This window comes from Prionailurus viverrinus, chromosome A3, assembly GCF_022837055.1.
Source record: "Prionailurus viverrinus isolate Anna chromosome A3, UM_Priviv_1.0, whole genome shotgun sequence".
In the NCBI taxonomy this organism is placed as follows: Eukaryota; Metazoa; Chordata; class Mammalia; order Carnivora; family Felidae; genus Prionailurus; species Prionailurus viverrinus.
This window is the reverse complement of record NC_062563.1, coordinates 26,090,536-26,105,718: the sequence shown is the minus strand read 5'-3', so window position 1 is coordinate 26,105,718 and position 15,183 is coordinate 26,090,536. Positions and strand designations below refer to the sequence as shown.

Here is a 15,183-nt window from a genome sequence, read left to right as displayed (position 1 = left end):
GGACGTTGGGGTCACCTCATCCAATAATTTTCCAAACATGCCATGGAGAAATTCTCTGAGGCTACTGCAGTGGCTCCTAAAGCAGTTCAGCTTTTTATCTATTTTACACTTTGGAGCTTCCCTTAAGATTAAAAAAACCCTCCAAAATGTTTGGAATCCACTGTCCATTTTACAGATGGGGAGACTGAGTCCCTCACGGGAGCAGTCTCCTGCCTGTGGGTACTCAGGGCGTTCACGGTTGGCCCAGGGACAGGGTTATAAGCTCTGGTTTGATGCCCCTAAGGGTACTCGGTTTCTAGGGAGCAAGCCCTGGGTGCCTGGAGGGCCCTGCGATGTTAGCATTAGGCCCAGGAAGCCCTGCATTTCCCTCTGGGACACTGCAGCGCCCCGAGGGCGGTTGTCTCCCTGGCACAGATCCAAGAAGTGAACGACTCCCCGGCAGAGGGTTTCAGGTCCAGCAGGACCTATGCGGAGCCCAAGAAGTGGGCACACAAAGCCTCCACACAGCCCCCGGACCCCAGGGCCAAGACTGCGGCCAACGCCCACCTACAGCGGAACGTGATGTCAGCTCCCCCAGTGATGAAACGCCCCAGAGACAGGGAGCCAGAGAGGCCCGTGCCCCCGCAGGTAGGAGCGGGAGCCGAACCAGGTGGCTTCGCTGTGTGTGTGTGTGTTTTCTTACAAGGAGGCACTTTTTCCAGAGCCCCTTTAGGTCCCTCGGCTCCTTCTGAGCACTGCAGCCAGGTGGGCCACCTCCCTGGTTAGGTTCACTTCATCCCTTGCCCTCTGCTGTCTCCAGTCTGGGCACGGCCCCTTCCCAGAGCATGGCCAATACCGGACCCCAGCGTCTACAAGCTTGGGGGCAGGACCTGGAGGGAAGACAACCCAGGGAACCTAGAGTCACAGGCTCGATCCTGGGCTATTTTCTCAGTCCTCCAGCATGTGTAACCTGCAGAGATGAGCCACTGGAGCCCGCCAGCCTCCCCGCCCAAGCCTCATCTCCCTGGAGACCAAGCTCCAGAGGCCTGAAGCCTCAGCAGAGGCAGACTCAGCAGAGGCAGAGGAGACTGGGCCCTCCTCTCTGCTCCAGGATTCACCCTCCCAGGCTTGACTGATGCTCTCATTTTGGGGGAGTAAGGAGATAGAGCAGTGTGGTTTGGCCTCCGACTCTCAGTGGTGGATACGGTATCTCTCGTGTGGGTCGGGGTCAGAATACTTCAGCGATTGAAGTCCAATTCCTGTTCCTGGGAACTGAGGCTTGAGAGAGAAGCTCCACCTTCGAGACAGGCTCCACGCGATGCCTGTCCGGCGTAAGCAGTGCAGACCTAGATCCCACGTGGCCCGCTCTGCTGTAAGACGCACACACTGTGCGTTCCTACAGGGACACTCGGACCACCTCTGGAGTGTCAGGGTTGCGCCACCGCACTCACACTTTCCAGAACCATGAGTATGCGCTCCCCAGTCCTCCCCTTTGGCCAGGGTATCTCTTCCAGGACAAGGAGAGGGTTTCCCCAAGGGCAGACTGAAGTCTCTGCCCCGACAGAGGAAGCTCCTGGTTACTCAAAATGGAGACTCCCCAGCATGGGCGTGTCTTTATTGCAGGATCCATTAGACACCTGGCTGTCCCTTTCACAGGTCGGTGTGTTTACTGACGGGGGGCTGGGGTGCTCGTTCTTTCAGCATCTGCCTCTGGTCTCCCCCCGCCGCCCCCGCCGCCCCCATGATGACCTGGGAGGCCCATTTTGCTTTCCAGAAACCTGTCAGTGCTGAAAGCCCTAAGCCGTTTAGAATACCCTATGGCAGACAGTCAGTTCTCAGAGATGCTCAAAGGAGAGGAGGGGAGTTCCAGAAGAAGGTTCTGCTGCAATCCAATGCATCAGTGGAGAAGGTGGGCCACGCTCAGGCAGGGTCTGGGGTATGAGCTGGGGTTGGGGGGTGGGTGGGTCTGGGATCAATCAGGATGGGCTGGAAGGGGAGGGCCTATGAGCCTAAGGGGCCAACCTGGTTCTTCTCCCCGGGACCTGGAGAGGCATGGTGGAGGTGAAGGTACCACTCAGGGCTCCGGCTTCAGGGCCACTGTGTCTGGGGGAGGCTCCTTGAGTGTATGCGTGGAGGAGGGTGCAGGGTCCCCCCCTGCCCCCCCGCCCCCCCCCCCCCCCCCAGTTGGTGGGCTGGCCTGGGATGTAGGAGAAGCAGCCAGAAGCCACTGTTAAAATGTCCTCCCGTGCTCTGGGAGGGTGTTTCGTACAATATGTGAGTGGGGCTTGGGTCATCTTTGTTCTTCTCCCTTCCTCCTGCACCTTTCCCCCTTCTGACCCTGGACGCCCCTCACTGTGCTGTCACCACTAGATGAAGTGACCACTCAGGCCCCTTCTAGCTTTGATGTGCAAACATAAGGTAATTTGGAGGCTCTCCGGGTTTCCTAAGACCCTACCAGGGGCCCAGTGAAAACCCAAATCATAGTTGTGTTAAGGTGTGGCAGCACCGTCCCCTTCCCCAGCTCCAGGGCTCCAGGGACTTGGGAATAGGGGGGCAGTGCCGGCAGGGCTGGGTCCTGCGGTGGCGGAGTGGAGAGCTGCGAGCAGCTGGACAGTCTCTCCTCCACGTTGCAAATGTGCTTTCCCCTCTTTTAAAAAAGTGCCTTAGGGGCGCCTGGCTGGCTTAGAGCATGCGACTCGTGATCTTGGGGTTCTGAGTTCGAGCCCCACGTTGGGTGTAGAGATTACTTTTCAAAAACCTTTTTTTAAAAAACCTTTTAAAAGTAGCAATCCTAGCTGGTTAAAAAAAAAAAAAAGAGGCAGCAGCCACACAGTACCCAATAGTAGCAGCCCTAGTCACCGCTCGAATTGGTAGATTGGTTTAGCCTTCCTCTTTTTTTTTTCTTCTTCTTCAGTGTTAAATTTGTCTACATGCTCACATCCTTTTTATTTTTAGACCAGTGATGTAAAATTATAGCTATGTCCTGCCATTTGCTTTTTAAAAATTTAACTACATGCTATGGATACGTTTCTGTATCAGTAATTTAGATCCAGCTTATTCTTTTGTTAACTTATCTTTTTTTTTTTTTTTTTTTTTGGTAACAGTTGCATAGTGCCCCATAATTTGCATGTATCACAGACTCTTAAGCCAGCCTTCTCTTGATAGACATGTAGGTTGGTTCCAGTTTTTAACTTTGAGCAGCTCTGCACAGAAAATCCTTGTGCAGATGCCCCTATGCGCTTGTGCGAGTGCATTGAAAGGGTGGATTCCTGGAACCAGGGTTGCTCAAAAGATCCCATCCCTTTCAGCCTCTGAGTCTGACCAAAGTAGATGACTCAAAGCCCAACCTTTGACTGTGACTTGGTCCCATCAGGGCCCAGACAGTTATTCATTGAGTGCTTTCCATGTGCCAGGCCCTGGGCAGGCAGCAGTGAATAACAACAGAAACGAAAACCTGTGCCCTCACGGAACTGACATTGTAGTGGGGTGAGACAGACGATTAACTAGCTAGTAAAATAAATGGTAGGTCACAGGGTGAGCAAGTGCAGCAGAGAACCCAGAAAACCAAGGCGAGGGTAGGGGGTGGCATGGGAGGTAGAGAGGGCATAGCTATTTACATAGGGGGATCAGGGAAGGCTTCACAGAGGAGGGGACATTTTCACAGAGCTTGAAGCCTGCTGTCATTTGGAAGGATGGTGACCCTGGCAGAGGGAGCAGCAGGCACAAAGGCCCTCACAGAAGAGCTTATTTGGAATGTTCAAGAAAGAGCGCTTCTCTCTAATTAGGAAGTGGTACATGTCCTTCACTTAAAATGAAAAATTCAAGCCTTATAGGGGTGTCTAAAGTTAAACAATGACTTACCTTCTTCCTCCGTCTCCAGGGGTAACTAGTGTTAAGGTGTGTTATAGCCTTGTGGACATTTTTCTGTGCATACGCAAGTATATACATGTACGAATGTGTATGTGTACCTATAAATATTTTTTCACCAAATAGCATCAGATTATACATACACTACTCTGCCATTTGCTCTTTTTCACCCAACACCTCATGGCATCTCTCCCTGCCAGTGGTTGGGAGGCCACGGCCCCTCTCTTAGCAGCTGCGTGGTATTTTGGTGTAGGTGGTACCTATCCAGCCGGCCTGCTCTCGCTGGTAGAAGGTTAGATTGCTAGGTTTTGCCCTTATAGCTCACATTGCCATGGACATCTTTGTACACGAATTTGTTAGCTCTCTTGTCTATTTCCCAGGATTAGAAATGCACTCTTAGGAAGCTTTTGATACGTTGTGTTATACTCCAGCCTATTAATAATATCAGAGTAGTTAATACTTATTGAGCTCTTAGTATCTGCTAGATGTGAGCTTCAACATTTACATGAATTATTTTTCTCTCTCTCAAACAGCCCTGGCGGGTATGTACTATTATTATTTCCATTTTGTGGATAAAGAGACTGGGGCTCAATGAGGTGAAGTGACCTGCCCAAGATTCTCACTGTCAGAAAACGGCTGAGCCAAGGCCTGATTCCAGATCTATTTGTTTGCAAAGTCTGCATCCTTGACTATTTGTATTGTTACTGTTGGCAATTCCTTGGCTTTTTGTAATCTGGCCTGGTGATCTGAGTGTAATAGGATTTGTATCATGAATCTTGACAGGATCTTTGGAGATTATATGCAAAGGACTGAATGTCTATTGGTGAAATTCCAGGTACTATGGCTGGTGTGTGTGGGGGGGGGGGGCGGGGGGGCTGGCAGTCATGTCTAAGGCTGGCCTGCTTCTTCTTTTTTTAATATAATTTATTGTAAAATTGGCTAATATACAGAGTGTAAAGTGTGCTCTTGGTTTTTGGGGTAGATTCCCATGGTGTATCACTTACATACAACACCCAGTACTCATCCAACAAGTGCCCTTCTCCTCAATACCCATCGCCCATTTTCCCCTGTCCCCTAACCCCCTTCAACCCTCAGTTTGTTCTCTGTATTTAAGAGGCTCTTATGGTTTGCCTCCCTCCCTCCCTCTCTATCTGTAACTATTTTTTCCCCTTCCCTTCCCCCATGGTCTTCTGTTAAGTTTCTCAAGATCCACATATGAGTGAAAACATATGATATCTGTCTTTCTCTGACTGACTTAATTCACTTAGCATAATACCTTCCAGTTGCATCCATGTTGCTGCAAATGGCAGGATTTCATTCTTTCTCATTGCCCAGTAGTATTCCATTGTACATATAAACCACATCTTCTTTATCCATTCGTCAGTTGATGGACATTTAGGCTCTTTCCATAATTTGGCTATTGTTGAAAGTACTGCTATTAACATTGGGGTACAAGTGTCCTTATGCATCAGAACTCCTGTATCCCTTGGGTAAATTCCTAGTAGTGCTATTCCTGGGCTGTAGGGTAGTTCTATTTTTAAGTTTTTGAGGAATCTCCACACTGTTTTCCAGAGCGGCTGCACCAGTTTGCATTCTCACCAACAGTGCAAGAGGCTTCCCATTTCTCCACGTCCTCGCCAGCATCTATTGTTTCCTGATGCTGACTCCCCTTCCTGGCTTCCAAATACTCTGTCTTCCACCCCCATTGTTTCCTAAGCAGCAAAGTCCTTTCCCTCTGGGTTACTGGGTGGTAGACCGTGGAACTTCTCAGGATGCTGTCCTGGAGAGGGTCCGGAGCTCCTAGGTCACCCTCAGTCCCAGCCTTTCCTTAGTGGATGAGAGAGAGGGTGGACTGGGACAAGGACTCCTGGGGGAGCCTTACCTGTCAGGTCTCCTCTGCCACTGTTTCTGTCTGGCCATGTCCGAAGACTGCAGGGTATGGCAGATAAGGGCACGTGGAAGGAGACAGGAAATAGATCCAGGCACAGCCGTGTCTCTTACCATCTGTGGATGAACCCCAGTCCTTGGCCCTTTCCTTAGTGGTAAAGGACCAGATAGGTGGGGAGTGGCAAATCCCTCTGAAAGACATGGGTAGCTTCAGCTTCTTCTGAAGGGGTCTCCGGGCAGACCTTTAGTCCCCCTGCACTTGAGAACTGTCTGAGACCACTGGGTGGAGTGAGACTGGAATGTCCAACCTCAGTCCGGAAGCTCTTTCCAAAGTGGGCAGGAGACTATCTTTGAGGCTTCAGGGGCCAGGTGCAGAGTGCAAAAGGCATAGTGTTGGTTACCTGCCTTCCGACCACACGGATCCCGCTCCATCCTGTCCAGGGTGGGGTATCCTACTGTGCCCCTCTTCACTGTGCCCACTCCTGATCACTGGCCGCACAGCCCCGACTGTGTGCTTTCGCAGGCCCACGGCCCTCTCTGAGCCTGCAAAGGTCCCTCCCCATCACGCACCTTCAGCCTGCCCATTCAAGCTGTCCCAGGGCTGGTGCAGAAAGGATTGGGAAGGAAGCTTCAGTTTTCCCCAGTTCAGAAATGGGAGATCTTTGTGGCACATCATTTTGGTGAATCCTGTGTAGCTATGAGGAGTCACATTTTAAGAGAATACTTGATCTAGAGTATGACAAAATTTACTTTAACAGTGATAATGACAATGATAAAAAAATTAAGTGTGCATCTTTGAGATTTTTAAAAAATGTTTGTTTATTTATTTATTGTATTTATTTATTTAGAGAGAGTGTGCACAAGCAGGGAAGGGGCAGAGAGAGAGAGGGAAACACAGAATCTGAAATAGGCCCCAGGCTCTGAGCTGTCAGAAGCTGTCAGCCGAGAGCCTGACACAGAGCTCAAACAAACTGTGAGATTGTGACCTGAGCCGAAGTCGGACACTTAACTGAGCCACCCAAGCACTCCAAGATTTATTTTTATATGCCTATATCTCGATCTATTGATAGATCTATCCCGCTATAGATACACACACACACACACACACACACACACACACACACACACACAGAGGTATGGTGCAAGCGGGGGATGGGCAGAGAAAGAGGGAGACATAATCCCAAGCAGACTCCACATTGTCAGCGTAGAGCCCGATCTGGGGCTCGAACACACGAACCGCGAGATCATGACCTGAGCTGAAATCAAGAGTTGAACGCTTAACCGACTGAGCCAAACAGCGCCCCCTGGTTTTGTTTTTCTTAAACAAGACTGGGAGCATTTGAGACTGTAGTTCAGCTGTTGGATTTTTTTTTTTTTAATCTAACAATGTAGAGTGGACAACCTTTGCTGTCAATACATATAAATCCATCTACTTCATTCTTGTTAATGGCTTCATAGACAGGGCCAATCTATGCTTTTTTGAGCCTAAAACTTACACAATTTGGTTGGCACATTTATGGAAAATAACACAAAATTATGAATAAAAAATGAGATACAAAAGTGAAAATTTACTTAAAATGAGAAAAGAAATGACAATTTTTCTTTTTCTTTTTTTCTTTTTTTGAGAGGCCGCACTTTGAATACTTTTTATTTCCTTCTTTACCCTATGTCCTCCCTCCTCCAGTCTGGAAATACAGCAGCAGGGAGCTGTGATAAGATTTTTAAAATTTACTCTCAAGTTCATGAAACTCCGAAATATTTACATCATTTAGTCATTTATAGATTTGTGTATGTAAAGTCTTTCAGAGGAGATACTTTTTAAATTTTTTTTTTTAATGTTTATTTTTGAGACAGAGAGAGACAGAGCATGAATGGGGGAGGGGCAGAGCGAGAGGGAGACACAGAATCCGAAACAGGCTCCAAGCTCTGAGCGGTCAGCACAGAGCCCGACGCGGGGCTCGAACTCACGGACTGCGAGATTGTGACCTGAGCCGAAGTCGGATGCTCAACCGATTGAGCCACCCAGGCGCCCCAGGAGATACTTTTTTAAAAATTATTCCTAGAACTATTGTTATTATTATTATTATTATTATTATTATTATTATTATTATTTCTTGATATAGAGATCAATGTGGTTACATTTTATTTAGAAATTTTTCTTTCTTTCTTTCTTTGAATCTAAGTTAGTTAACATATATTATAATAATGATTTCAAGAATAGAATTTAGCAATTCATGGGGCACCTGGGTTGCTCAGTTGATTAAGAGTCCAACTTCGGCTCAGGTCATGATCTCACGGCTTGTGAGTTCGAGCTGCACATGGGGCTCTGTGCTGACAGCTCAGAGCCTGGAGCCTGCTTTAGATTCTGTGTCTCCCTCTGTTTCTGCCCCTCCCCCACTCGTGCTCTGTTTCTCTCTCTCTCTCTCAAAAATAAACATTAACAAAAAAACAAATACCTTAAAAAAATTTAGTGATTCGTCAACATCTGTTGTTGCCCGAGTTGTTAATGTTAGCCATTCTGACAGGTGTGAGGTGGTATCTCACTGGTTTTGATTTGTATTTCCCTGATGATGAGTGATGTTGAACATTTTTTTCATGTGTCTGTTAGCCATCTGGATGAGAAAGGACAATAAATTTTAAAACTTACAGCTGACAATTATAAGTCTCCACAAGTTGCTAATTCTTCCCAGGACCTTGGAAGGGCCTTGAACTTGACCTTGAACTTTGCCTTAAGCTTTATGAACTTCACTGGTAAATCTGCCCCTGGCTGCGGTATATTTCTTTGGATTCACCATAATTTATTTAATGAATGAATGCCCAGTTGATTAGACATTTAAGTTGTTCCTAGTTTTTTGCTATTATAAACAAAGGTGTGATTGAAATCCTTATAGATTTATCTGTGCAGTTATGCTAGATTTTCCATAAGTATGATTGATGGCTCACCAAGTGAGCACAGTTTACATTTCAATGGACATAGCCATTTTGCTCGCCAAGAAGACTTCCCTCCAACAGCGTGTGAGTCTGCCTTTGTTCTTACACTAAGCCAGGAATGGATATTAGCCTTTTCTTAATTCCTGCCAGTCTGGCGGGTGGAAATAAAAAAAAAAAAGTTATTTTGATTATTCGTAATATTGAGCTTTCTATATGTTCGTTAGACATTTGTATTTCTTCCATGAATTAAACATCCACTTATATCCCTTGTCTATTCTTTTTGGCATTAATTTATTAGAGCTCCTTAGATGTGCTTTGGAAAGTGAATCCTTTGCTGTTGTGTACTGCAGATATTTTCACCTCATCTGTCTTTGTGATATCACACTGAGGTTTTAGTCTTTATCTAGCCATCTTTGTTATTTTCCTTTGTGACAAGAGAGAAAGGCATTGTTTATCCCAAGATCACAGAAAAATTTGTTATATTTTCTTCTAGACATTTATAATTATATATTTATTTAGTCATCTTCTTGTCCCATCTAAGTAGTTTTGTGTATGGTGTGATATATGAATCTAAAAATGTTTTTCTAAATTGATAGCCAGTTGTTCAAATGCCATTTATTGCATAGTTTATCTTTTCTCCACTGGCTTGAAATTCTATCATTCTTATATAATATTAGAGTCTTCTATAGTCTATTTCTGGGATCTCTCTTCTTCCATTGGTATTTTCATCTATTCTTGCATGTATATTTAATAATTAAAAAATATAATGAAAGTCTTTACAGACGATGCATTAGGGGCGCCTGGGTGGCTCAGTCAGTTAAGGGTCCAACTTAGGCTCAGGTCATGATCGCACCGTCCGTGAGTTCAAGCCCCACGTCGGGCTCTGTGCTGACAGCTCAGAGGCTGGAGCCTGCTTCGGATTCTGTGTTTCCCTCTCCCTCTGCCTCTTCCCCACTCATGCTCTCTCTCTCTCTCTCTCAAAAAAAAAAAAAATAAATAAAAACATTAAAAAAAGAGACATTGCATTAAAATCTTCATGGTGACTATTTCTGGATATTGGCATTTTGTGAGTGATTTAAGTTTCTTCTCATTTGTGCCGTCCACGTTTTGTACTGCGTGCAAGTACACTTGTATAAAATGGGAGAAATGCTTGTCCTTTGTCTTTGGTTTAGGGACTCCTGGTTCTGTGACCCTGGCATTTGGGCCAACAGGAAGTAGATTAAGCATTTTGTTTTGGACATGTGTGACAATCAGGATATTTCAGAATTTTTGCTGTCGGTGACATGTTTTGGGGACACATAAGCCACCACACTGTAATTTCTGATATAGCAGGAATGGATATTCCTGATATAGCAGGAATTCTGATATAGCCTCCAATTTCCCCCGTCTGGTCTGATTCACTCTACCGCCTGTGCTCTCTGCCTCACGTAGGATGGGGGCCAGGAGAGCAGCTCTCTTCTCATGCCAGCCAAGCATGATAGCTGTCCGCCCCCATCACCCCTGCCTGGGCCACAGAGCGACATGTAAGGTGAAAGTGAGCAGAGGGGGGAATTTAACAAAAGGCATGATCACAACAAGACTTGAGCAAGAATTTGGTTAAGATGCTTTCTTGGCAGTTGGCTGGAAAATAAGGCATCTTACCATAGACGTATATGAAGGAGAACGAGTGTGTTCTTCAAATCGCTTTGAGTGGAGTTACAGGTCTTAGAAACTCTTCTTTGAGTCTTGGGGTGCATCAGATTTGTATGTCTTTATTCAACACATCTTCACTGATCGTGTAGCATGTGTCCGACATGACTGTAGTTGCTAAAGATAAAAGAATGAACAAAAAAGACACAATTCCTCCCCTCAAGGAGCTCATAGTGCAGCCAATATTTGTTACCAGCTACGTAGGAAGAGTGGTGGATCATCACCATCCTCACTGGGCATCTAGGAAATTGGGGGAGCAGGGGCGGGGTGACTTGCCTGAGCCCCTCAGCACCGTGTAACAGTGGCCAGGGTGAGTCCCGGCTCACAGCACTGCTGAGCTGGCCCACCTCTCTCGCACAGATCATCTTCCTGCAGACCAGGCCTCGCCTGCCACACATAGCCACCCTGCTGAGCAGCTGCGTGGATGGCCACATCTATGCCTGGTCCATCCATGGAGGTGGAGGTCTGCTCGGGAAGTTCCCTGTGGACTTCGAAGACAAGGGGGATGTGGTTGTGGGCGCCATGGCCACTGATGAAAAAGACTTGATCCTCGTCACAGGGGATTGTAAAGGATACATCAAGGTGAGGAGGAACTGGCTTGAGATTGAGGGGGCGGCGTCAGCCAAGCTCCGGCCACCTCTTCGCTAAATGTGGCGCTAGCCTAGTCTCTGCTCCCTCTGGGTACTGGTTTCATTTGTAAAACAGTGGGCAGTAAAAGTCCTCTTCTGCTCTGGTGTGCCCAGGAAATGAGTGAGGACGTAGTTCCAAAAGGCCCTCCAAGAAGCCTCTCCCGGTGGGTCCCCTATTCCATCGTTCTCTTCCTACAACTCCCTCACCCCCCCGCTATGCATCTCTCTATGAACAGGGGTCTCAGCAGCCAACTTCATAATTTATGGTGAGCCATGGGGCAAGAATGTCTTGTCCTTGGGCCAGTCACACCCTCTCTGCCTGCCGGCTAATAGGTCTGGCCTACAAGTTCCCTTGGACCCCTTCTGACCCGAGTGTCTGGGTATCTCAGAGGTGTGAGTGAGAACTGCCCCACTCACACCTCAGAGTGAAGACAAGTAGTTTGGGAGGGGCCCACAGCGTGAGTTGGTGTTGGTGTCAAGGGATGCTGGGCCACTAACCCACATTTTGTGCCTAGATCTGGGACATCAAAGATTATTGCACATTCAGTGACAAGTGTCCACTTCAACCCAATGGAACCAGCAAGTTCCAGTTCTTAATTCCTGAACGGGTCCAGATCAACCTTCCACACTACATCCCCTTGAAGGAGAAGGAGGTAGGAAGACTCTGGGGGAATCTGAACCCCACTAATGATCTGGGGCCATGGCTCTCTTCCTGAGATTCTGAGTCTTTCGTGTTTCTTGTTCAATGTTGTCTGGTTGATGTGGAAACATTTTTGTTAGCCAGAAGTCACCATTAACCAGTCAAACACAAGTATACACACCTGCATACACATGCACATGTACACACACACACACACACACACACACACACACACACCACTTCTATGGGCTTTAATCTTTGCGATGAAGGCCCTGGACTCATGAATTCGTTTTAAGATAATGAAAATGTTTATGTATTTTCTTGAGTAGGTAATATATTTACATAGTCCAAAATCACTTGATATTTCCCTAATGACTAATGAAGCTGAGAACCTTTTCCTTAGTTATCAAGAAAATGCAAATTAAAACCACAATGTGATACCACGACATACCTACCAGGATGACTAAAACTAAAAAGACAGGCAATACCAAATGTTGGCAAGGATGTAGATCAACTGGAATTTCCATTGCTGGCAGGAATGTAGATTGGTGTAATCACTTTGGGGAACTGTTTGGTAGTTTTCACTAGAACTGAATATGTGTCTACACTATGATCCAGCAATTCCACTGCTAGGTTTATATCCAAGAGAAGCCTGTGCTCTAAAAGATAATGAATAAGAACATTGATATAATTACCATTTGCAATAACTCCGCATTTGAAACAATCCAAATGCCCATCAGTGTAGACTGAAATATAAATTGTGCTATACACACCATATAGAATAATACCCAGCATTAGAAATGGATCGTTTGCAACTATTCATTACAAAATGGGTAATCATTTGAACAAAGTAGGTTAAAGAAGTCAGACATGAAAGAGTATATATTGTAAGTTTTATAGTTCGATCTATATAAAGTACGAAAACAGACAAAACAAACATATCCTATTAGAAGTGATTATCTTTGTGCGGGCATGGATTGGTCGGAAGGAGCCATGAGGGGGACTTCTGGTGGATGGACAATGTTCTGTTTCATAATCTGGGTCTGGTCATACAGCTGTGATCAGTTTGTGAAAGTTTATTCGTTACATTTATGATATGTACACTTTTCTATATGTATGTTATACACTAACGAAGATTTTAAAAACTCAGGGTGGCAAAAGGCCTGTAGTAAGGACTCTTAGTCCTACACCTATTCCCTGCTGCCCCAAACCAAGAAAAACTTCTTGTTCCACTTCTGCTGATTTTTGGTTATTCTTCCAGTGTTTATTTATGCAAACAGAAATGTGTAAAGTTCTCTCCTTGTTTTTACATGAAGGTAGCATGTCATACACACTGGTGCTCACCTTGTTTTTCTTATTCCATAATATATCTTGGAGATCTTTGCATATGAGTACATTATTCTTTATAGCTGTGTAGTAAACCATAGGACATGTTATTGATATAATTCCCTTTGAAGGGAAATTGAGGTTGTTTTCAATCTTTTGTTCTTAACAAAAGTGAAGAGTGAATGTTGTTTCATATGTGTGAAAAATATGCCTGAAGGATAAATTCCTGGAAGTGGGATTTCTAGATTAAAGGGTTGTATGCATTTGCAGTTCTGATAGCCATCTTGCAGTCTTAGGTGCTTTTTGAATCTCTGCACAAAGATATTATGTCTAGTCTGGTTTTAGTAAGAAGAAAATGTCACTGCATTCAAATCTGTTGGGAGTAAGTCACCCATGGGTTCACTATATGAGGAATCTGTAATGTTAATATAATCGTTATATTAACAACAATGCGTGTCATTTATTTACTGATGAATGTGTTTCAAGAATTGTGATAAGTGCTTTTATGTGTTCTCTCACTGATTCTCCATAATTGCTCTGGGAGAGAGATGTTACTTTTCAGATGAGGAAGATAAAACTGAAGAGCTGGAGGGACCTAAGTTCACACAACTGCCAGTGTTGGACCTGGGCATAAACTCAAGTCTGACTCCAGAATCTGTGCTCCCGACCATCTGCACTTAGTGTTATAATGATATATTTTAAACAAATTGGGATTATACTGTATGTAACTAGAATTTTCTATATTATCAAACATTCTTGAAAATCAGACTTTCTAATGATGAAGTAATATTTCACTGTATAGAGGTACAATCATTTATTTAACTTATTGTCAGACATTAGAACAGTTTTTAATTTTTCATTATCAAAAAATGATAGAAAATGGATAAATTCTTAGATATGAACTACCAGAATGGGCTCAAAATGAAATAGAAAATTTAAAGAAATAGAAAACTTGAATATCACAAGAGATTGAACTAGTAATAAAACTTCCCACAAAGAAAAGCCCAGGTACAGATGACTTTACTGGTGAACTTTACCAAATAATTAAAGAAGAATTAATGTCAATTCTTCAAGAATTGTTGCCAAAGAGTTTTCTATGAGGCCACTGTTACCTTGATAACCTAACCAGACAAGGACATCACAAGAAAATAAAACTATAGGCCAATATCTCTTATGAATACAGATGCAAATGCCATCAATAAAACACTAGCAAATTGAATCCAGCAACATATGAAAAGGATTACACATCATGACCAAGTGAGGCTTATCCCAGGAATGCAAGGTTGGTTTAATATCCAAAATCAATTAATGTAATACACCATATTAAGTGAATAAAGAACAAAAGACACATAATCATCTCAATAAATACAGAAACAGCATTTGACAAAATCCAACACCCTTTCCTGATAAAAGCGCTCAATTAACAAGGAGTAGAAGGGAACTTCCTCAACTACTAATGTTTTACTGGAAGGGCAAGTAGGCAAGAAAATGAAATAAAAGGCATCCAGCTTATAATAGCATCAAAAAGAATAAAATATTTAGGAATGAATTTACAAAAGTAGTACAAAACTTGTACTATTAAAACTACAAAACACTGTTGAAAGAAATCGAAGACAACCTAAATAAATGGAAAGATATCCCATGTTCATGGATTGGAAGATTTAATCTTGTTAATATAACAATATTTTCCAAATTAATTCAATGTAATCTATCAATCCCCACTCCTTATTTTGCAGAAATTGACAAGCTGATCCTAAAATTCATATGGAAATGCAAATGTCCTAGAATAGTCCAAAAGTCTTGAAAAAAGACAGAGTTGGAAAACTCACATTTCCCAATTTCAAAACTTACTGCAAAGCTACAGTGAAAATAGTGTGGTGCTAGCATTAGCATAGACATATAGGTCAATAAAATAGAATTAAGAGTGGAAAAATAAACTGTCAAATTTCTGATCAATTTATTTTTGACAGAGGTACCAAAACAATCAAATGGAGGAAAGAATAATTGTTTAAATGTTTTTAAATCTATTTTTGAGAGAGAGAGAGAGAGAGAGAGAGAGAGCAAGCAGGGGAGGAGCAAAGAGAGAGGGAGACAGGAGACAAAATCACAGACAGGCTCCATGCTGTCAGTGCAGGGCCTGATGTGGGGCTCAAATTCACGAACAGTGAGATCATGACCTGAGCTACAATCAAGAGTTGGATGTTTAACTGACTGAGCCACCCAGGGGCCCCAGAA

General features: G+C 44.4%; 1 protein-coding gene across 6 annotated transcripts in view; it reads left to right on the top strand.

Annotated features, from left to right (window-relative positions):
• The window catches only part of EFCAB8 (EF-hand calcium binding domain 8), a 70,176-nt gene that overhangs the window by 43,515 nt on the left and 11,478 nt on the right, over positions 1-15,183 (top strand). For 5 of the 6 annotated variants that reach the window (XM_047852318.1, XM_047852317.1, XM_047852316.1 and 2 more), the window contains 4 exons: positions 415-627; positions 1,754-1,888; positions 10,714-10,935; positions 11,498-11,635. In XM_047852318.1, coding sequence (XP_047708274.1) covers positions 415-627; positions 1,754-1,888; positions 10,714-10,935; positions 11,498-11,635 — 708 coding nt within the window. The remainder of the gene's footprint in view (positions 1-414; positions 628-1,753; positions 1,889-10,713; positions 10,936-11,497; positions 11,636-15,183) is intronic. The other variant, XM_047852319.1, reaches the window with a different exon arrangement.